The 22564-nt window shown below is 51.4% G+C and overlaps 7 protein-coding genes across 7 annotated transcripts; 5 read left to right on the plus strand and 2 right to left on the minus strand.

The window, feature by feature from the left end:
- The first annotated feature begins 90 nt into the window (after nt 1-90).
- BJX68DRAFT_224444 (uncharacterized protein) lies at nt 91-671 on the plus strand. The gene has a single exon (XM_071038267.1). It carries the CDS (start codon nt 383-385, stop codon nt 611-613), a length of 231 nt encoding a protein of 76 aa, XP_070904881.1. The 5' UTR covers nt 91-382; the 3' UTR covers nt 614-671.
- Nucleotides 672-1203: 532 nt separating this feature from the next.
- BJX68DRAFT_251934 (proteasome regulatory particle lid subunit RPN3) lies at nt 1204-5234 on the minus strand (the record flags this gene model as incomplete). The annotated part of the gene is made up of 5 exons (XM_071042476.1): nt 1204-1365; nt 1463-2664; nt 3200-3320; nt 3384-4678; nt 4748-5234. 5 exons carry the CDS (start codon nt 5232-5234, stop codon nt 1204-1206), a joined length of 3267 nt encoding a protein of 1088 aa, XP_070904882.1.
- Nucleotides 5235-5858: 624 nt separating this feature from the next.
- BJX68DRAFT_261160 (uncharacterized protein) lies at nt 5859-6703 on the plus strand (the record flags this gene model as incomplete). The annotated part of the gene is made up of 3 exons (XM_071044101.1): nt 5859-5923; nt 5976-6341; nt 6394-6703. 3 exons carry the CDS (start codon nt 5859-5861, stop codon nt 6701-6703), a joined length of 741 nt encoding a protein of 246 aa, XP_070904883.1.
- Nucleotides 6704-7424: 721 nt separating this feature from the next.
- BJX68DRAFT_224453 (putative transcription initiation factor TFIID subunit 12) lies at nt 7425-9624 on the plus strand. The gene is made up of 2 exons (XM_071038268.1): nt 7425-9232; nt 9336-9624. The coding sequence occupies exons 1-2, from the start codon at nt 7706-7708 to the stop codon at nt 9588-9590; spliced, it is 1782 nt and encodes a 593-aa protein (XP_070904884.1). The 5' UTR covers nt 7425-7705; the 3' UTR covers nt 9591-9624.
- A 521-nt stretch (nt 9625-10145) lies between these two features.
- BJX68DRAFT_224456 (uncharacterized protein) lies at nt 10146-13608 on the plus strand. The gene is made up of 2 exons (XM_071038269.1): nt 10146-10883; nt 10947-13608. Exons 1-2 carry the CDS (start codon nt 10411-10413, stop codon nt 13246-13248), a joined length of 2775 nt encoding a protein of 924 aa, XP_070904885.1. The 5' UTR covers nt 10146-10410; the 3' UTR covers nt 13249-13608.
- Nucleotides 13609-18251, plus strand: BJX68DRAFT_224458 (putative cytoskeleton assembly control protein Sla2). Its single transcript, XM_071038270.1, has 12 exons — nt 13609-13907; nt 13981-14027; nt 14101-14118; nt 14216-14291; nt 14362-14519; nt 14590-14670; nt 14721-14778; nt 14832-15016; nt 15076-16124; nt 16183-16332; nt 16386-17600; nt 17685-18251. The coding sequence occupies exons 1-12, from the start codon at nt 13900-13902 to the stop codon at nt 17769-17771; spliced, it is 3132 nt and encodes a 1043-aa protein (XP_070904886.1). The 5' UTR covers nt 13609-13899; the 3' UTR covers nt 17772-18251.
- Nucleotides 18252-20065: 1814 nt separating this feature from the next.
- On the minus strand, nt 20066-21027 carry MAT1-2-4 (putative mating locus protein; the record flags this gene model as incomplete). Its single annotated transcript, XM_071044102.1, has 4 exons — nt 20066-20118; nt 20184-20258; nt 20306-20484; nt 20534-21027. 4 exons carry the CDS (start codon nt 21025-21027, stop codon nt 20066-20068), a joined length of 801 nt encoding a protein of 266 aa, XP_070904887.1.
- Between the last annotated feature and the right edge of the window lie 1537 nt (nt 21028-22564).

Consider the following 22564-nt stretch of genomic DNA (forward strand, 5'->3'; position numbering starts at 1 on the left):
ATCCCCTTGACTTGACCTACATCTGCTGCTATTGTCTTCACATCGAGCGCCCCAGACCGCGTTCGATTCGGCTCTCTTATACGCCTATCCTTTTTCGTCTATCTTTATGATCTTTCAAGATCCCCACACACTCACTTTTTTTTTCCAGGTTCAAACCTCAATGTGTCTGTGGCTTTGTATACAAACAATGGCTACCACAGTCAGCCCAAGTGAACTTTTCTAGCTCGCCCAAGTGCGTGCGAAGTACCCATCTCATATGTCATTATATCTCCTCTTGTTTTTCGATACCTGAGAATACCCACGCTCTCGGTACCTCGATCCAGCCCTCCTTATAACCACCAATATCTTTTCTTCTTTTTTCTCCGATTGTCCAACATAATCTATGCGCGCTGATCCTCAATTGGCGCTATATCCTATTTCCTTCCGTTCCCTTTCTTCCCCTTGTATACACAGGAATTGGAAACCCAAATCTGCGTCTTTTTGCGTGAGTTTCCATGAGCGTTTATCATCTTGTTCGTATTGCGATGCTTGTTTTTCCCCGCTTGCCGTTTTGGTTTTGATACGTTTCCTCTTTTCGTTTCTTTTCTTGTCACCATGTCTTCATAGAAATTGATAGAAGAAGTACAGCAAGTAGAGAAATGATACCGGCATCGAGTTGTCTTTGGAATGGGCCTCCTTTTACTTCCCTTTTCAGTCTTGCCCTATAGCTCTAAGGCCTCTAGTACGCAGTAGAAAGTAGTCAGTAGAATTACTCGAACACCCAATCTCTGAGATTTCCTCTATGTACTGTATACCGAAACTACAACTCCCTTCTTCGATGGGTTGGAGATGCATCAGACTAATATCAAACAATAGCATCCCACAAAATAGCCAATGCAAATAGATAATACATAACAAAAACGAGATTACTGGTACATATGTTGTTGATGACATTCCTGCCGAGGGGTCAAAACGGATAGCGGAGTTTCAGCAAGACCTTTTGGACGGTTTCGAGGAGATAATCCAGCAGCCTGAGATCCGCTCGAGGCTTTCGTTCTTGTCCTTACCCTTCCTTGGGTTGAGAGATGGAGTCATAATGATAATAATCGCAGTATAGCCTCAAAGGTGGGCTCGGCGTATATGCAGTTCGAGGCCGCGATCAAGGTCGTTTACCTGGCTGGTTGGCCGACGGGCTAAAGCTCGCGTGCAAAGCGAGCTTTTTTTTTACTTCCTCCGGTTCATGGCCTTGACGCACATCTCGATTAGGCCGGATTTGGCCTCGCTACCGGGGAAGATGCTGATGGCGGCGATGGCCTTGTCTGCGTATTCTTGGGCCAGTGCGCGGGTTTGCTCGACGCCGTTGCTGCGGTAGACGAGGTCGCGAGCCTGATAAAGTTGATTAAATGGTTAGCCACCTGCTGCTCCCTTTTTGACTTTGCTTTTGTGAGATGAAAAAGGACTGGGGATAAGAGGAGAGGCATACCCGTTGCACGTCGCCCTCCTGGCTGAACTTCCGACCAACCAAGGGGCCTAATTCAGGGTTCTGCTTCCAGGCAAAGAGAAGAGGTGCAGTTGCGAGACCGAGTTCGAGGTCCGCACCGGCGGGTTTGCCGAGTTCCACGCCGCTAACGGTGTAGTCGAGCATGTCGTCCACGAGCTGAAAGGCGAGACCCAAGTTGCGGCCGTAGGAGTAAGCAGCCTCGACGACTTCCGGTGTGCTGTGTCCGAGAAGGGCGGCAGCGCGGCACGATTTGCTGATGAGACTGGCGGTCTTCAGGTACGTCTTCTGCAAATAATACGAAATGGTCTCATCCGTGAAGACGGGGTTCTTCTCGTCCTCGGCGGTGTTTTTGAGTTGCATGAATTCGCCTTCAACGAGGTTGGCGATGACAGTGGCCAGGAGCTCGGTGACCTCGGGATCGCGCAGGCGGGCCAGGGCAACGGAGGCGCGACCTAGGAGGAAGTCACCCGCCAAAACCGCCATCTTGTTTCCAAATTGGATATTTGCGGAGTTGGAGGAGCGACGGGTGACGGCATTATCGATGACATCGTCGTGGAGGAGGGACGCTGTGTGAATCAGCTCGGTAATTTCAGCGAGTCGTCGTTGGGAGGGGAGGATATTCTCGTCGCCGGCGAAATCGTACTGGCCATCGGCTGCTGAGGAGGATGTAAATCGGTCTAGGTCCGGGTTGGCGTCGGCGAGGACTGAGGGAGAGGTTATGGGGTCATTGACCGTCGCTGTCGAGTCCGCTTCGGACACAGGACGATTCTGCCGTGTAGTAGTCAACGCCGTTGCTTGGGACATAAGCAGCACTAGCAGGGGACGCATATGCTTGCCCTCACTTCGGGTATAATATTTGGCCACCTTATCCAAGGTGGGATGGCCCGATCCAAGTAGCTGACGGATATTCTTGCTGAGGAATTTAAGCTCCTTTCCCACGATCCTCAGCGGGTCAACCGAGATGCCCGGAGGAGCTTTTGGGAGGCCCTTGAAGATGGTCTGAGCAGCGGACACGGCTGCGCCAAAGGGAGAAACATCTTTCCGCCGGGTAGGGTGGTATTTGCGTGTTTGGCACTGGATCCGCTCTAGGAAGAGGTCATTGCGAAGGCATTGCCAGCATATCAGCGTCGTTTGAGGTTTGACGGGCGATGCAAGTACCAGCCTGCGAGCTGGAACTGTGCGAGCTTTCATGCTCAATGTTGACAAAGGAAAGAGTAAGCAACTCCCTCAGCAAGCATGCAAAGATTGAGAGCCGGATTGGAGTCGTAGCTGCTCTTGCGGGTGGAGGTCGAGTCCGCGCATGAGCAAATGCTGGAAGTTTTTCTCCGGCGGCGGAGCTCCATTCGGGCCGGAACGGGTCTTGCTTATCACAGTGACCTCCTGGAACCTGGGCACGCGTCTTCTCTTACGGATATTACTACCATGTCATGCACCAAAATATTCCTAATTTACAATACAACAAGGCGCCCCCGACGCTCTCTTATCATCTAGAAACATTGATGCGAGTTACAAAGGAAACGACTTAGTAGAATATAGGAAACACAGGGATCTGCCGCCATTTGCCCTAGTACAACACCGGAACGGTGGTAGCATTGCAGTAGGAACAAAATGTAATCAAATCCCTCTCAATCTCCGAATAAGGTGACTTCGGAGATGAGAAAAGGGAAGCGGATACGCAAGGCAACTTTCGAAACCATTAAATGGCATCAAAGTCGCCGCCAGCGTCCTCGTCGTCTATGTCTCCTTCCTGAATCTCCTTCGCCAGTTCTCGCTCACGTTCCCTTGCCTCCTGCGCACTCTTCAGCTCGAGACGATGCTGGTTCATTGGAAACCTCATGGCCTTACGCCAAAGTTAGCCTAAATTTCATCGATGGATTGGGTTACCGGCGGGGAATAGCCTTACCTTGACGCTCTCGTCATGAAGACCTAAGCATGCCCTGATACGCTCATGGAAAACCTCGCCGGGCTCTCTAGTAGCATATATATCTCCAACCTCCTTGCTCTTCATGAACCCTCGTTCATGATCTAGGGTTGCCTCGATCACACCGTCTCGGATTGCCTTGGCGACGATGTATTCAGCCGACTCTTCGCTGTCCAGTCCGAGGCGCAGGCAGATGTCCCGAAGCGAGATGCGGGAGTAAGAGAGTGACATCATACGGATGCCCGTCTTGATCACATTTTGCCTCAAGCGTAGGATGAGAGTGTATGTGCCGTCCTTCCGGAAAGTTGCGCTGTGGGTATTTACGATGTTTAGGAATCCGTCAAGATCACCCACACTCACGGCCTGAACGAGCAGGAAGTAAGGGTGCAGAGCTCGCTCAAGGGCCGCCTGTCGGAAAATCGCACGGTCGGGGATGTCACCCATCAACAACTCAACAACGACGAGTAGCTTGTGAGAAGCCTGGTAGAACCCACGTGCGCTGTGGCTCGAAGGCGATTTTCGAGTTGCGCCAATCAGGTGCCCATGAGCCTCAGTATACTGCAATTGGATGGTCCGGATGCGACCCAAGTAATATAGGTAACGAGCGATCTGGTTGTTTGATGCGGATGGAGGGAAGTGGTTGTGCGAAATCAGCAGATCGGCTTGTGAAATGTGCGAGGTCGACAAGTAGTTGCGGAGGAGCAGTGTCATTACGGTAGCTTGAGTGTCCACATCCTTACGCAAAACCGCGGTTCGCAAAGCTGCAAGAAGCGGTTGGCGGATTGTAGTCACGGTGGCAGCGGGAGAAGGAGGAAGTGGAGCAATTTGCTCGAAGAAGAGGGAGTAATAGAAGTACGCGCGAGCAGCAAGCGAGTCGAGGGTACGGCGGTTAAGAGATCGTAGTCGTTCAATCAGGCCGGTCGAGAACTTGGCGCCACCCTCAATGTCCTTCCGATCATATAGGTAGATCTGAACCAAGATGGACAGATATACGTCAATCTCGGGAAGCATCTCCTTTGAAGCGGACTTGGTCTTATCCGTGTCAACTTCCATCTTTGAGCTACTGACACTCTCAAAGGCCCCAGCTTGATCAACCGCATCCAGCAAGAACGAAGCGGTGGGACTTGATTTGGGATAGGCATCCACAATAACTTCAGCAAGCACGTCCGAAGTAATCTGCTTGCGCATCGAAGATATCGATCTCAGAACGCGTAGCGTAAATCTTGGATCGAAATGGGCGACGGCTCGTTCGAGAAGGGTGAAGTTTGTCTTGATATCTGAGCGGAATTAACGCAATCTCGTTAGTATGGCGATGCTGGAATTAGTATGGTGCAATGACAACTAACCTTGGATAGCCTTGGCCTTGGGATCGATCTCTGACTCAGGCACCTCGCCCTCAACGCCCTCCATGGCTACATCGCCTTCCTGGTCCTGGCCTTTGTCGTCGGGTTTCCTCGAGCCCTTGGTAGGAGGCACTACAACAGTCATTTTCTGGTCACCTTTCCGGCCCTTGCTGGCGTAGAATGAGGATGTAGGCCCACCTGCCGTATCCTCTTCCATCTCGACATCTTCAGAGCCATTCACGCCATTCTTTGTCGGATCGGTGCCGTTGCTATGCGGCTGGTCTCGCTGTTCTCCCATGCCGGAGTCTGAGGTGGTGTTTGAAGAGGCAGCCTTCGTGGACTTGGCCTTGTTGGCAGCGGCGCGAGCAGGCGCCGGCTTATCCTTGTTGGAGCTGGAGCTCTGGGAACCAGAACGAGTCTTCTCACCGTTAGCAGAGGAGGAGGTATCCGACTTGTTGTTTGATCTCAAGGAGCGCCTCTCAGCCGGCATTTTCTGTGGTCTAGGCGTAGCTTCGAGCTCAGGTGAGCAAAATGAGGACCGCGGTACCGGAAGCAGAGGAAGGGGTGATTGGAGACAACGATCCGGGGAAACGAGAAACAGAACACGGGGAGCAAGAACAGCACCAGATACAGCAAGCAAACTAGAAAATAGAGAGGACGATGAACGACGGGGCCTGTATAAGTGTGAAGAGGGTGGTTGATGAGGTGGTGATGTGATGTCAAGGCTGGCGGCCTCTGAGCGGATGGACACCAAGAGATCCAGCACACGGAGCTTAGTCAGTATCAGTTGGGGGAAAGCTTACCGACGAAAGCGCCAGCCAGCTGCAAAGTCCCGTCGCCTCGCGACAAGAAGGTCAGAGTCGCGTGGAGAAAGGCGGGACGTTAAAATAAGCTCCGTAGAAAGGAAATTTCCTCGCGGAGCTTAGATGTGCGTGTTGTTTTTGTGATTTCGAGCTTTGTTGGCATCGCATCGCCACGAAACGAAACGAAGGGAGCCTGAGGCAGTCGCAACAACAATCGGTCTCTCTTGGCAAAGCATTCGGCTGGAGCTCGAACTGTTTACACTTGCAAACCACCAGCGACCGGGGTTGTATGCCAATCGTTCACAGGAACAATGTCGCTCCTAGAGAACCACCTGGAGCAGATTATGCTCTCGTCGAATGCGATCGCAGAACTACCGTGAGAATCACCTTCTGGTCCCTCTCTGCTGGAATGCTAACACGACCTTTAGCTTCCCCCCACCACGGATGTTTACCAATGCCCTCCTCGGTTCCCACGATATTACCGCTCTGATTCGAGACACGGAATCCCATGAACGGGCTCTTTTTCAAAGCGAGCCAATGGTGAAATCGAGCAACTCTCAGCGACGAGCGACAAGGCGAGCCACGCAGTTTCAAACCGAGGTAGAAGCAGAGTCTATGGCGAGTCGCATTTATTCAGCGCGAAATAACAGAAATCAATCGGCAGTCGCTCGGGTCTTGGGGTCTGATATGATGGAGGAGATCAAGCGTTCCGCTAGGAGTTCTGGCAACGGTCCCCGCGGCGAAGTCAATATCGATGTTTTGCTCAAAGGCGCCGAAATCCTTTGTAACGTCTAGTGAGTCCTACCTGCTGTAGCCTCTCTCCATTCATCCTGACAATTGCCAAAGCCCTGTTGCGGGTGCCCAGGATGAGATTGCGAGTCTTCGTTACCGCCATCAACTGGTCTCTCAGTCAATCGCCGAGTTAGAGGAGCGGGTAGCCAGGAACACCGAAGAACTGGAAAGCATGAGCCGCTCATATGATGACGACTACGACGATTACGAGAATACAGGAGCAGTCAATTCAGAAATATCTGATGTTACGGACGCCGATCTTGAGCGAGAACTGGAAGAGATAAAGGACCTAGAAAGGAGGAAGCGTACTCTAGAGGCTCGCGTCACTGGCATGGAGCGTGATTTCGGCGGCCTACTGGGATGAATCTGTCGCGTTCGTCTCTCGGCCTGACTGCTACCTAGGTTCCGGAAAACCTCAACCTCGACACTCTATAACGCATTGCGCCGGTATACCTAGCGCTCCCGACCCATTTGCTGGCTGACGCCTAGACGGAGAAAATCGACTGGAATGAACTCACGCCACGAGCCAGACAATATGACGGCTAGTGACACATTCAGCTCGCGGCAAAGTCGAAGCCTGTCCCTTGAAACGAGCTCCTGTCGCTACTTGTATTACCACAACTGCGACAGCCACGACTCTGTTACAGTAACAGAACTAATATCCGACCGCGGATAATTGAGAGCGGATAACAGCTTCTTGGTTACGTTCCGATCATCGAGGAGCCATGAATCTCGGACTGCTGATCTGAAAGCTTTATTCTATAGAGTTCCAGAGTGCCATAAGATGGGAAGACGTTTGTCTATAAATCACCAGTCGAGGGCGCCTGAGCTAGATACACGCTCCGAAGATGTGTATACATCCTTTGGGGTGAAGGGACAATCTCAGTGAAAATAAAGTGAACCCGGCTTACTTGGAACAATAAGCTTCATAGATAAGAATCAACAATACCCAATAAAACATCGGAAATAGACAACGCATGCTTGTCGGTGTGTTATGTACTATCAAGTGAAAAATGCCAAGCCTGAGGCTCCGGTTCTCAAGTGAGGGTCAATCTCGGCGTCATTCTTCCTGTCATCAGAAATTCGGAATCATTATTCTGATTATCCCAATACTTCTCGTCCAGACCTGCAGAGGCTAGCACTGAGGGCTCATATCTCGTCTGATAAGGATTACTTCAGTCCTCTCCTCCGATCTTTGACGGCCGTACGCAACCCCTACACGCGGTTAACCGGACCTTCGATCCCTCCTTTCAAGCATCAGCGTTGCATCAAAGCGTCCCTCACTCGCTCGTTATATTCCACTGCCGCCCTTTTATCCTAGTGAAACGACTCGTCATAGGTTATATATAGCTCAGTATATTGCAGAATGGATGGCACCCAGGGCGCAGGCCCTCAGCAGATGGTCCCTCAGCACTCAAACCTGATTCGGACGGACCAGGTGCAGAAACTCCCTCATCTCAACGATCAGCAGAAAGTTCAACATACCCAGCTAGTAAGAAATTTCTGGGAAATCCTCAACGGTCGCGATCCACAATCCGCTGAATATCAGCAAGCACACTCGAGGTTGTCGCAACTTTCCCAGTCGTTGATGAAAGGCATGAGAATGTACCAACAGAACCGACAGCTACAGCATCAGCAGATGCAGGCTGCCTCTGCTGCAGCACAGGGACAACCGGTCCAACGATCGCAGTCTGTCAACCCGCAGAATTTCGGCCAGCTTCTTCCGCAGATCCAGCAAAAGGTCAATTCGCTGTCGCTCTTCCTCCCCCCAAACATCTCAAGTGAACAAGCGCAGACATGGCTCCCGGAAGCTAAACTTCGATACGGTATTGCGCTTCAGAAGCAGGAGATCGGACGAGTCCGCTTGGGCGAGTTACGCCAGCAAATCGCACAGCGCCAAAGCAATGGGAGCCTATCGGCGGAGGAGATGCAGGAATTCAAAAACCGTCAGATGCAGGCTGATAAACTTTTCCGCGAAGGAAGCGAGTTCCTGTCGAAATTCAAAGAGCAGCAAGACGTCTTCAAAGCCCAGCAACAGAGGACAGGCGTGCAACCACAGCCAGTTCCACCACAAGGAGCTGCCAGGCCACCCACGACTGCCCCGGTGGCTCCAGCTGGGTCAACGCCAGCTCCTGCGTCGGTCCATACTGGGCAAGCACCGGCGCCAGCTGCTCATACAATTAATTCTGCTGTGAGCGCTGCACGAAATCAAGCCGCGCAGGCCGCAATGTCCCCCGCCACTTCTCATCCGGGTCAAGCTCCTGCTACTCAGGGCGCCCCTACTGCACCTGCCGTTGCTCCTACGGCGCCCCAGCAGCAACCTCCGCAGGCACAACCGCAAGGCCAACCGCAGCAAGGCGGCCCAGGCTTCAACCAGCCTCCTGCTCCAGATGGCTCGACACCGACCTCTTCCACTGCACAGTCCACAAATGTCCAGGGACAACCCCCGCGACCTTTGTCTCAACAAGCCGCAATGGCGCAAGCCGCACAAAGCTACTCGACTAACACCACGGCAAATGGAACCAACAATGCCAACGCCGGTCAACCACAGAACATGACTCAGGCTGCTGCCAACACTCACGCCCATCCTCCTGGTTACATACAAAACCGGTCAACTGAAAACTCAGCCCGTAATATCAACATGGTTATTCCCAAGAACCTGAATGTGCCCCCTCCAAAAGCGGTTCCGATGGCTCCAGATCGCCCGACTTTGTCTAGCGGTCCTAGTCACGGCGCCATGGGCATGATGGGCCAGCCTGCAATCCAGAAACATCCCGGCTACGTCCTTGAAGGCGAAGGACAGAGAGTCCTCAGCAAGAAAATGCTCGACATTCTAGTTCGACAGGTAACTGGCGGAGGAGAAGGCGAGGGGCTCACCCCAGATGCCGAGGAGGTAGGCTATCATTTTCCACTACTGCCTTCAACTCTTTCCTTCTCTGCTTCTCTGCGTGTACTCTATCAAGGAACGCCTTAACTAACCCAAATAACAACCATAGTTTGTCCTTCAAATGGCAGACGATTTCGTCGACGATGTCATTACTGCCGCCTGCCGTCTTGCTAAGCTCCGCCACTCGTCCACGCTTGAGATCCGGGATATCCAGCTCGTTCTCGAACGAAACTACAACATGCGCATCTCAGGGTTCGCTACAGATGACCTTCGCACCGTCAAAAAGCCACAACCGACGCAAGGCTGGACACAGAAGATGTCGGCTATCCAAGCCGCCAAAGTGACTCAGGGCAAGGCAGAGTAATTGGTTGCATATTTTTTCTTTCTCTTCTAACGCCCTCCTTGGTGACCACGATCCTACTCTCCGCACGTCTACATACTACCATTCTCCAAGGATTTGTTTTAATACTTCTTTCGCAAATCGCTTGTCCTGTTACGAAATGTTCCTACTGGCGTTGATGGCTGGCTTTTGGTCGCGTCGGATGTTGATTGCTTCAAGCGTTAATTCCCAAAATTCGGCTCCCACCTCTGCAACCAGTTATTGAAACCAGCATGTCTTTTGGCGTTTCTATTAAATGGGCTTTTTTTCTCGGGCTTTTTTTTTTCTTTCTCTTTTTCTTTTTCCTTTATGGTATGGCTCGGATTACGTTATACCCACCCAGTATGGCTGAATGAATCAGAATGTACCTACGTAGGTTATTGAATGGGACATGAGGAGTCATGTTGATACATCTTAAATTGAGTACTAGCATAATAGCAGCGGGCTAGTATTCGAAAGAATCGACGGGGCGTTCGGAGTGTAGGTACGGAAGGGGCGGAGGAATGGCGGGTGCAACGTCATCATCGTTATTCGCGACAGCTTGAAGCTACTCTGGCAGGTCCAACTCCGCTCCGCTGACTGGGATGTATCAGGAGCCGCCAGATGTCTCGTGTTCTTGTCAGCTCCCAACTGTGAAAAACTGGCACCATACGTATGAGCTGTGCCTTCCCCCGTTGTCCTCTTGGCCCTTTTTTTCACGCGGCTACACGCTCAACCTCGGCCCCTCCATCGGTACCTCATAATGCACCAGGCGCTGGCCGTTGCGGAGCTCTCGCTGATACCCGTCTGATCGAGTGGGCTCCCAATGGGTTACTTCAACGGCTTTCTCTTTGCATACTTCCTCGGCGGACTTACCCTTCTCCCTCTGGTCCTGTCGCTGATTCTTATCTACTCCTATTTCTTTCTTCCGTCATCCTCCCCGCAGTCCGACCATTCAAGCGCCTCCACCGTTCCCTCGATCCGCCGCTCCAATGACGATCAATACAGTCTCAAATCTGGAACCGATGAGCTAGCGGAGAAGTTCTATCGCACTCACGATACTGATGTTGCCGCGGGCTATTTTGTCGTCTGTCGTGAATACGTCCCAGGTGGTGTCAATGGAAAACCTCCAGAGAGGACTACCCCCGCAGGGGAGGTCATTGCCGCAGAAAGCCCAAGCGTGTATCAAGCGATGTATAGGAGTCTTTTTGACCGAAAGCAAGCTCCGACAATAGAGCCTACTAAAACGACTTCGAAGAATGCTAAACGGGCGCGGAATATGTTTTACATTGTACTTCGGTACTGCCTTTACTCCCATACTCAGAGTATAGTTCGTCTTGACTAACGATGGTGAGCATTCAGGCACGGCCATCTCATGCTATACGATGATGCAAACCAGGTAGAAGTAAGATATGTGATCTCTCTCAATCATCATGATGTTAGCATCTACGGCGGAGAAGGGGAGATACCGGAAGGCGAGCTTTGGCTGAAAAGGAATGCCATCAGCCTTTCAAGACGGCTCGAATCTCTGGGAGACCTTGGAGGGCCGACTCCTCCATTTTACTTCTTCTCCGAGAATCTCTCCGAAAAAGAAGACTTCTACTTTGCTATGCTTCAGAACCAAACCAAGATAGGGAAGCCCCCGGACCGGCCGCCAACGCATCAAGATTTCGATGTGAAACATATCGTTACACTAGTCCAGCGCCTACACTCCTCCGAGGAGCAGCTTCAAACGCGATGGATAAATGCTGTATTAGGCCGGATGTTCCTTGCTTTGTACAAAACTCCAGAGATGGAAGAATTTGTCCGGACTAAGATTGTCAAAAAAATCTCTCGAGTCAACAAACCAAACTTTATCAGCAAGATTGGTCTCCGCAGTATCAACATGGGAAACGGCGCGCCCTTCATTATCAACCCGAGGCTCAAAGATCTCACTGTCGACGGCAATTGTTGCGTCGAAACCGACGTTCAGTACACAGGTAACTTTCGTGTGGAGATCGCGGCTACTGTTCGCATCGACCTGGGACAGCGCTTCAAGGCTAGAGAGGTCGACATTGTTTTGGCGGTTGTACTGAAAGAGCTGAAGGGACACTTGCTGATACGATTCAAGCCGCCACCGAGCAATCGAGCGTGGATTGCGTTTGAAACGATGCCCGATATGGTTATGGATATTGAGCCCATTGTTAGCTCAAAGCAAATAACGTACGGGATTATCATCCGCACAATCGAGAGCAAAATTCGAGAAATGGTGGCAGAAAGCATTGTACTACCGTTTTGGGATGATGTTCCTTTCCTGGATACTTTGGCGCAGCGGTTCCGTGGCGGAATCTGGCATCAAGAAACATCAGAGCCTGATTCGACTGTCGATATTCCTGATGAATCTGGAGTCGGGTCTGAAGTGCTGGAAGGCTCCAAGGAAGACCCGATCAACACATTAAAGTCCAAGGATGATCGCACCGTGAGTGCTCCCGCTCTTGCCGAGTCCGCCACCAATTCTGTGAAATCGCGCAGGAAGTCAGGACTCTCCGGGAGCTTTGATAAGAGCATTGACATGCCCTCACCAACTGGGAAAGTTAATGGATCTCCGCCACGGGCGATTCGGTCCCGAACGTTTTCACATACCGCTGATCCCGTATTGACTGCTGACCATGGGCAAATGGATGGCATCCTGTCCGATTTCAAAAACGAAGAGAAGAGCTATGCAACTAGTGCTATGATCGAGATATCCAACCGCTCTCCCCCTGCTTCGCCGAATAGAACGCCGAACAGTTCCCCGCCAACTGACAACCAGAGCATTTTGGACGCCGTATTTCATAGTCGTGAATCTTCGATTGCCGAGTCAAATCAAGGCCTGGACGAACCGAGCCACGAGCTACCTAAGCGCCCATCCTCTGCCCAGATCAGTGAGACATCGCTGAGTATGAAAGGCGCAGCCAGCCGCTCGAGTACATCCTTGAACAGCAACAAAACTCGGCGGTCTGCTACTTTAGAGAGCTCAATTCGTTCAGTTCCTCCTCCTGTTTCCTCGGATAAGAAGTCTCAAACCTCGCTCTCGCTGAATACGGCAACGACTATGGCTAAGAAATGGGGGTTAACAATGTTTGGAAGGGGAGAGTCTAATGCAGGGCAGGGAGCATCACGGCCTGCCGGCACACCTGAAGAACCAATCGGGCGTGGGCATCCGCTTCCCCCTCCAGGTACACCGTTACCCAGACCTGCAAAGGTCAACGTCAAGAAGAATTCCGTCTCCATACCAAAGCGTAAGCCTATCCCCACGAGCCCGCAGGACCATGAGCCGTCAGAAGAAACCGGGAAACATCCGACTTCCAGATCTCCATTTCCCCGACGAAAGCCGGTGATCGGTGAAGACGGCGCTGCGGATCGGTCTGATGAACTTCTTGTCATCGAAGCTCCCTACGACTCGGCGCCTAATAGCCCTGCTGACTTTGCCCCCGACCAAGGCCTCGCTGGACGAGGTATGGTTGTTGAAGGCGCTCAACCTGGAGCACAGGGCGACTCTGAAGTCAAGACACGACAGAGTCAGGTGAAAGAACAAGATGGCACACTTGCTCAGCCGTCAGCAGTTCATCGTCGGGACGCTGGTCCGAGTAAGCTCTCAGGGCTCCCCGTAGCTAATGGCCTTCTGTTGCGGGAATTAGAATGATACGCCATCAACAACTTCGGTTCTTGTTTCTGTGAAACAGCGACAAGGTACTGCAGGAAGCATATTCTTACAAATAACGAGCTGGCTTAATATTTTCGCAAGAAAAGCAGGCACCAGTGTTGATATCTTTGTGTTCGGATTTGCCTCCCTTAAACCTTGTGTGTATCCTTTGGTCTGGCGAATGGAGTCTTGGGCGATTACATGGCATGGATTAAGTTTACTCTCTTCCAGCAATCTTGCCAATAAATCTAAGTCTTTCAGACATCCAATAGTGCCATCGAAAACTAGCCGTGTAGCTTACTGAGCGAAATGTACATGGAGATGACGAAGCACTGGATGCCAAGACCGGCGGACTTGGGTGTCTGTATGGAGAGAAACCCCAGGCGTCAGCGTTCACCGTCTACCCAAACGTCATTCCAATCTTCTATCCTTCTCGTTGTACTTTTATTCTTCAGTCTCTTTGCGGGAGGAAATCCTCATCTTCTTCTCTCTCTTTCCTTTCGAAGATTCGCAGTTCCAGCCGCCCAATCTCTCGTTATCACCGGTCGTTCCCGCCTCTCCAGGCTGCTCGTCCGCACTGGGTTCCCCAGCTCCCGCAGCGTTTATACGGTCGATCGTTGTCCTTGACTCTCGCGGGTCGCAGACGTCAAAATGAGTCGGTACGTTGCGCTCTACAATTGGCGATTGAGAAGATAGTGGTCCGACTCAGTGTACTGACGTTGCTCCCCGCAGCACGGAGGCTGATCTGGCGATAAACATCCGCAAGGCCACGAGTATCGGTACGTATTGCGTGCGCAGTTGTTTCACCTACCGACTCATTGGATATCGCGGCTGACCAGATTAAACCTGCAGATGAGACTGCGCCTAAACGTACGCAACCTGCCTTCCTATTACCTGCCTCCTCTCTCAAACGCTCCGCCACTCGGTCCATTCCCACGAAACTCCGACCACTGATATCGTGCTACAGGAAAACATGTTAGAAGCTGCATTGTGTATACATGGGACCATAAATCGTCGACTGCCTTTTGGGCTGGGATGAAGGTGTACGTTTAACGTTTCCGGGCTCAAGCAATCTCCCTGCTTCTGATGCTGACAGGCGGGTTTGGCGCATAGGCAACCGGTGCTTGCCGACGAAGTACAGACGTTCAAGGCTCTTATCACCATACACAAGGTTCTGCAGGAGGGTCATCCGGTCGTCATCCGTGAGGCGCAACAACATGTCAATTGGGTCGATAGCTTGATGAGGGGCGTCGGAGGAGAGGGCATTCGAGGTTTGCCGGATATCCCGCGAGAGTTTGATAGGCTTGCTGTCCGTGCGACTAACTATTGTGGTGTGAATAGGATACGGCCCTTTGATTAGGGAATACGTTTTCTATCTGGAGTCTAAACTGGCCTTCCACCGGAATCATCCCGAGTTTAATGGTATGAATTCTCGCCTTTACCTCGCTATATAGTTACTGACGTTGTCGCAGGACTTTTTGAGTATGAGGAGTACATTAGTTTGAAGTCGATCAATGATCCGAATGAAGGGTAACGAAATTCCTCAGGATCTGATTGATTACCCCTTACTTACCGGAAGCTAGATACGAGACCATCACCGATCTTATGGGCCTGCAGGATCAGATCGATGCATTCCAGAAACTTATCTTTTCACATTTCCAATCAGGCACTCACAATGAATGCCGGATTTCAGCCTTGGTTCCTCTTGTCCAAGAGAGCTATGGAATCTACAAGTTCATCACTAGCATGCTCAGAGCTATGCACACCGGTAACCAATCCCCTTATTCATGCCCTCCATACATCATACTTACTGGCTGACTTCCCCAGCCACGGGTGACGCCGATGCGCTCTCTCCTCTGCATGGCCGTTATGACGCCCAGCACTATCGGCTCGTCAGATTTTACTACGAATGCTCGAATCTACGTTACCTGACCAGTCTCATCACTATCCCCAAACTTCCGCAAGATCCGCCAAGTCTTCTTGGAGAAGATGAGGAACGTCCAGCTCTACCAAAGCGACCGACTAAGGAGATCGAGGCGACGCCATCCCCGCCGCCGAAGCCTGTGGCTGTCGAACCGGAGCCCATCAATGATTTTTGGAGCACCGAGGCTCGGCGTCAGCAGGAAGAATTTGAAGCTGAGCAGCGCCGCCTTCAGCAACAGTGGGAAGACCAGCAGCAACAGCAGGTTCTTGCGCAGCAGCAAGCTCAGCGTGACTTTGAAGAGCAGCAACGTCTACAGGCAGAGCAGCAGCGCCTCGCCCAGGAGCAGCTTATGCGAGAGCAGTACCAGAGCCAGACTCAGGGTCGACTGGCCGAACTTGAACGTGAAAATTTAAACGCCCGCGCACAGTACGAGAGAGACCAGCTGATGCTCCAGCAATACGATCGCCGTGTCAAGGACCTGGAAGAGCAGATGAATCAGCTAACATCCAATATGAACATGCAAAATGCCTCGAAGGACGAGCAAATTAGAGCCCTTCAGGAGCAAGTCAACACTTGGAGAAGCAAGTACGAAGCTCTGGCCAAGCTCTACTCTCAACTCCGACAGGAACATCTGGATCTGCTCCAGACAACGAAGAGTCTCAAGCTCAAGGCTGCGTCTGCCCAGGAGGCTATTGAGCGACGAGAGAAGCTGGAGCGTGAACTCAAGACGAAGAACCTCGAGTTGGCTGACATGATCCGGGAGCGAGACCGTGCTCTCCACGATCGGGAGCGTTTGACAGGATCCAACAAAGACGAGTTGGAGAAGGTTAAGCGAGAACTCCGCTTCGCCCTCGACCGAGCAGAGAATGCAGAGCGGCAGAAGGGCACTGAAATCTCCTCCTTGCTCTCGAAGTACAACAGAGAGATGGCTGATTTGGAGGAGGCATTGAGGGTCAGCCATAGAAATACCTTCCAATTCGCTTTCCAAGTGATCACTGACAGAAGTGTAGAATAAAACTCGCGCACTGGAGGAGTACAGCGCCAACAACGAGCTCCGAAGTGGAGATCACGACACTGCTCTGCGCGAAAAGGACCAGGAAATCGAGGTGTATAAGTCCGCTATGGAGCAAGCCCTGGAGGAACTCGAGGAGCTGAAGCTGGTGCGTCTGATACTAAACACCACCATGGTGGATCCAAGCTGACGTGCACACAGAGCCAAGGTGACGCCGACAATGCCCTGGATACTCAGATCGACCATGTCTTGCACGGCACTGTCTCTAAAATCAACGACATTATCGACTCTGTGCTTCAAGCCGGTGTGCAACGTGTCGATGATGCACTCTACGAGTTGGATTCCAGTATGCAGGCTGGTAACCAGAATGCTTCTCCCCCATACGTTCTCTCTCAGATTGAGAAGGCTTCTGCTTCGGCAACCGAGTTTTCCACTGCCTTCAACAACTACATCAGCGACGGACCGAACAGCCCTCATGCGGAGATTATCCGGACGGTTTCTACCTTCTCTGGAGCTGTCGCTGATGTCCTTAGCAACACGAAGGGATTGACCCGCTTTGCAAACGATGACAAGAGTGCTGATCAGCTGATCAATGCCTCCCGCAAGTCCGCGCAGGCCACTGTGCGTTTCTTCCGAGGACTCCAGTCCTTCCGCCTCGAAGGCCTGGAGGCTATGAAGAAGGTGGATGTGGTTATCAACAACAACTCTGAGGTGCAGAGAGACTTGCAGGCTCTATCAAAGCTCGTAGATGCCTTCGCACCGAAGAGCACCAGAATCCAAACCAACGGTGACTTGGGAGACTTGGTCGACCAAGAGCTCACAAAGGCTGCAGATGCGATCGATGCCGCAGTGAAGCGACTAGCGAAACTCAAGAGCAAACCCCGCGATGGCTTTTCTACTTATGAGCTCAAGATCAACGACGTCATTCTTGAGGCTGCGATTGCCGTGACAAACGCTATCGCTGAGCTCATCAAGGCCGCTACTGCGTCGCAACAGGAAATTGTCCGAGAAGGACGTGGTAGTTCCTCGCGCACCGCATTCTACAAGAAGAATAACCGCTGGACGGAGGGTCTTATCTCGGCTGCCAAGGCTGTCGCCTCTTCAACCAACACATTGATCGAAACCGCAGACGGCGTGATCTCCGGTCGTAACTCTCCTGAGCAACTCATCGTGGCAAGTAACGATGTTGCTGCCAGCACGGCGCAATTGGTCGCTGCCAGCCGTGTCAAGGCCACGTTCATGAGCAAGTCGCAGGATCGATTAGAGACTGCAAGCAAGGCTGTCGGTGCGGCTTGCCGGGCTCTGGTGCGACAGGTGCAGGATATAATCGCTGAGAAGAACCGCGATGACAACGAGGCGGTGGACTACGCGAAGCTCAGTTCTCACGAGTTCAAGGTGCAGGAGATGGAGCAACAGGTATTTTTCGTCCCTTTTCTTGACCGCTCCTCTGCGGTTTCTTCCCACATGATCGCAACAGTCGCTAACGGAAGCACGCTATAGGTCGAAATTCTCCAGCTCGAGAACGCTCTCGCTCGTGCCCGGACACGCTTGGGCGAGATGCGCAAAATCTCCTACCAAGAAGATTAAGCTCGCAACCGACGGTGTCGACGCCGTGGTGGCGGCTCCCATTTCCGAAATCCTCCTTCTCTACAAATCATCAACCCCTTCTTTGTTTTCCTTTCTTGCCCCCATGAAATATTCCATGGACTGTATATCTTACCCTCATTCCACTTGACCACGCTTTTCTTCGCTGTTGAGTCGCTAGTTTCCATTCGCTCCACTTTCCCCTATGTCGATATTTGGATACACCAATTCGTAGGAATCAAATGACCTTTCCTTTCCGCTTAACTTCTCCGTCGAAAGGCGTCGCAATGCGTCGCAATTCGCCTGGATTCTGAAAACCGATCGGGAGCTCTCTCTCTTTCAAGGGCCGAATCCCGAGCCGGCCAAACCCTATTTGTTCAAGAACTGGACCTGTCTATCGATAGTGCCAGGCCAAGTGTACCGGAAACGTCGAAGTGTGACAACTTCGCCCCCGCGACGTCTAGACCCCAGTCGACTTACGAGACGATGATTCGTCACGCAGGCACCTGAAGAACTTAGCGTCGTCGACTCAGCCTCTGGTGGAACAATGGAACCACCGGTTCGCATTAGCGCCTAGCCCCACTGTCAAATCTTATCACGACTGTGCTTTTGCAGCCCTAGGTCCCAAGGCTTGGGTACGTTTCCTTTGTTCTCTGCATGCATCCCGGATCCGTGGCACCTTGCGGGCCAATGATACTGAGCGTCTGACGTCGACGGAAACAAGTTCCTGGGCGCGGGGTGCCCGCCCGCTTCTTACGGATAATTCGGTTGACAATCTTTCAACAGGGTTGAAGAGAGACGAGGGGCAAATCGAGGCGTCGAGCGGCCAGGACGAAGGTGGACGGTCATATGGGGAATCGATAGTCGCACGTCGTAGTGTACTCATCGTCTGGGGACTTTGCGTACCGAGGCTGAGGATGCTAAACCAATGCCATTCCAGCGTGAAGTCAAGCCCAGTTCGTCACATTGCTGCAATGTAGCTGAAGCTGGTCGTGTCATTCTCCGTCTCGGATCCGGTTTTGGTAAGCTAGATCCCATTTTAGAGGCCTCTGCTGCGCGGTCGGTGTGGTTGATTCCATACTGTGCCTGTGCTGTTGGCATACGGTATAAGCGAGTTTTGCCTATAAGAAAGAAGGCGAGGATGAAGCCGTTCGAGCTGGTCGAGTATGGTGCTCAGCTTTGCTGATTGGAATTTTGCCGCGTTCCGGCGTTTGATAACCGGCCGTATCGGCGTAGGGAGTGATTGAGGATAATTAGGATAGAAAGGAGAATGAAGGATCTAAAGCAATTCTGGCGAATGGGTGAGGTTGCATTCTAGTGAGGATGAAGGGGCGTGTAGGCAGTGTCCAGCAGAAGGAAACGAAAGGAAGTTAGATGCATTGCAGTCAGCTGTGATGTCTCGCTACTACAGTAGTACTTGAGTCGAATTGCCGAACCATGGCTGTGGCCGTGACCGTTCCTAGTACTTCGTAAGTGTCTCACGAATGCGTAGCTGTTCCTTTTGTGAGGCTGACAGTTCAAAGCCTCGGTTTCATGAAGGACACTCGAATCTCCAACTCTTCATTGCCGTATCTCGATCTACGATTCAAAGTGAGAAATTCTAGATTCAATATTATTGTATTTCGGTCTAACCGTCGTGTTAACATTGCCATCATCGAGATGTTACATGAAGCTTCCCAGGTCTGAGTAGTAGAGCACGACAGCAGAAGAGAGGCAGGGGTTGAACGGAGGGACCAGCGCATTGTTCGACTCCTCGTTTGAGAAACCCCGCTTCATTCCATTCCATCACCGCACAAGCCAACTCGCGCCCGACATGGCATCCGCTCCAATCATCATGAAAACATAAACCGAGATAGACCACCCAAAAGAGGAGAGATGCCAAATTAGGTATGAGTTGTTGAGACTAGAGAGGGTTTTGCAGTTTGTGAGAGTAGGAAACGTAACAGGAAAAGAGAGATATTGCCAACTTGGATAAGGAAATGGTACAAAAGATCGAGAACAGTCCAAAAGTAGATAGGAAAAAAATGAAAATACATCGGCAATCTAGATCAGCTGCAGTCCGTTCAAGCAGGATTCTTGGTGGGAGTGATTGCTTTCTCCTTGGGCGTTGTCGTTCTTCTTGCCCAGGTGAGAATTTCGTTCGTTGCATTGCAGATGGCACCTCGAAGAATATTGTCAATCACGGCTTGAAAGACTGAAGGATATGTGGCATACGCGATGTAAAGAGAGCAGTGTCAATGGCGGTTGAGGTTTTCCACGAGGAGATGCGAGCGTTTTGGTCTCATGGCGCAGGTCGTTCAGGTGGGATGACTTGTCAAAACCAGTGGCGGCACGCAAGCTCTAGAGAGGCCTATTAAAGAAACTCTGAAAGCAGGTTAGCATCATTCAGACTACCATGGGCGCTGTTGTACTTACACTGAATGTTGTTCATCAAACCAACACATTGCCTCATCGCATGATAGCGAGCGCGGTTCGCGGCCAGCCAATTCCCTATTGAATCATTAGAGAGCCCAGATACTTCTGTCGGGGTTACTTACAGAAGCGATGTGCATCCTCAGGCGCGCAGTTGACATAGTTGATCACCTCAGCCTTCCTTTGGTCGGTCAAAGTCGGGGTTTCTTCCATCGCCTCATAGCAGGCTCGCTGCGCTCTGACACGGTATGCAACGCCGCGACGATCCGCTCTGAGGAAAATGACAGCTTCGGCAACAGCTTTGCTGAGGAAGTATTAGTAGATCGAACACAGAAGCCTCGAATGCAACTCACGTCATGTAGTACTCCTCGAGACCAGCTCTGAGAATGTAGTGATAGCCATACTGTCTGGTAAGTCTGGCAAGGTGCTCATTCGCCACTCTTTCCATAACAATGAGGTAGCGATGAAGGTCGAAGATCCTCTCGCCAGGAAGGCCGTTCTGGATGGCTGGGTCAAGGATGCTAAGAAGCTGGATTGGGTGGCCTTCGTAGTCGCCGGGGCCTGGGGTAACCTGATGATCCATTGCAATTGCACGAATAACACCTCCAAGACGATACACGGGAAGATGAGCATTGCCATTGGGACCCTGGTTTCCGTGGGAAGGATGAAGCACAGTTCCGCCGTTGAAGAGCGCAGAAGTCTGAGCCATGAGACGGTAGGTGTTGCGGTGGGTGGCATACGAGACCTTGATGTAGGTTGCCTGCTCCCTCACGTCCAAAGGAACATTCGCATCAGCAATAGTGTCATCGAGGAGCCTGAAGATGATTGCAGCATAGGGATCCGCCATGGTCAAGGACAGGAAATTGCAGAGGACAAGGTAGTATTTGGGGGTGGTGTAGCTTCGTGCAAGAGTTCAAAGGGGAAACGATGGAAAATGATGGAGGAGAAGAGAAGAGCTGCAGACATTTAGAACGAGGGAAGCTCGAGGATTTATAGCAGTAGAAATTCTGACAGTGAATGTGCACTCTGTCTTGTGTTATCCTATTCTGGACATTTAGGTGGGGTAGATGTTATTGAGGTTATTGAGGGTTCTTGAGTCAATAGACTTCCATCATTATTCATGCAGCTGGGTGAAACAAAGAAACACCCCAGCCTCCAGAGCCCAATAGAAACGCATTCTAATTTGCCATGTCTGGCCGAGTCTTTCATCTCATTCCATACTTGAACTTGGCTGCCCCAGTCACAGTCTCTGAAACACCTTCTCCTATCCTCTCCCGCCGGCTCGTGGAAGATTCAGGATAACACTCACAAGATAGAATTTTCGACTATTCACTTCTCGCATGATACTCTCAAAAGAGAAGAGAAGCTGAGATGGCTACTGTTTCTATTGCCATGAAATCAACTGCACAATCCCCCGAAAATGTCATGGAGCGACTCTGGCAAGACGCTTTGCGCCACCTCGGATCTACGAATAACGAAGTCCTCCTACCAACCAACGTGGTGGACGTGATCGGCCAGAACAATGTCGAAGAAATAAAATCACGTCTTTGGTAGGTCATGGTATCCTCGTCATCTCAAATATGTCCTTATGTGTTATGGCAGTGCTCTCCTAGGTGCTCCCGTCGTGGCCTTTATTGACGAATCCATCAATGCACTCCGTGTTATGCGCACACCGGCATTCTCGGGCACCACAATCTCTGTTGCGTCTCATCAAGGTATAGCTGGAGTCAAATCAGTTGAAGCTCCTGGGAAACCAAGAGCAGCATCTGCGAAGCCTCCCAAGATTCCTCGGCCTCCCAATGCTTTCATTCTCTATCGGCAACACCACCATCCTAGAGTGAAAGAGGCATACCCTGACCTCTCTAACAACGAAATATGTGAGTTAGGCAATACTGGCTTTAGCTCTGAGTAAGCTAACTGAAATAGCGGTCATTCTAGGGAAGCAATGGAAGTCGGAGCCCGATGAAGCCAGACTACATTTCAAGAGTATGGCCGAAGAGTTCAAAAAGAAACATGCCGAAGAATACCCAGACTACCAATATACTCCACGAAAGCCTTCTGAGAAGAAACGCCGTGCAACTTCTCGCCAGTCTCCTAAGTCTAAGCGCTCCATACCCCTCGAATCTCCGCCCTCGATTGCAGCACCGTCACCAAGCGCATTCACCCCTTCGATGTACTCCGAATTGCAGGGCAATGATACTATGATAGAGGGATATCTTAATCCTCTAGATAACTTCGATAACTTGAATTTTATGATCGATTCAGGTGCCTTGGCTGATGAACACACCGGTTACGACATGAACTCATTCGACGCTCTACTCCACCAGGCTCCGAACGACTCTGGTACGGGAACGTTCTTTCAACATCTAGGTATCGCTGATCAA

This window comes from Aspergillus pseudodeflectus, assembly GCF_044049435.1.
Source record: "Aspergillus pseudodeflectus strain CBS 756.74 chromosome Unknown BJX68scaffold_2, whole genome shotgun sequence".
NCBI classification, from domain to species: Eukaryota; Fungi; Ascomycota; class Eurotiomycetes; order Eurotiales; family Aspergillaceae; genus Aspergillus; species Aspergillus pseudodeflectus.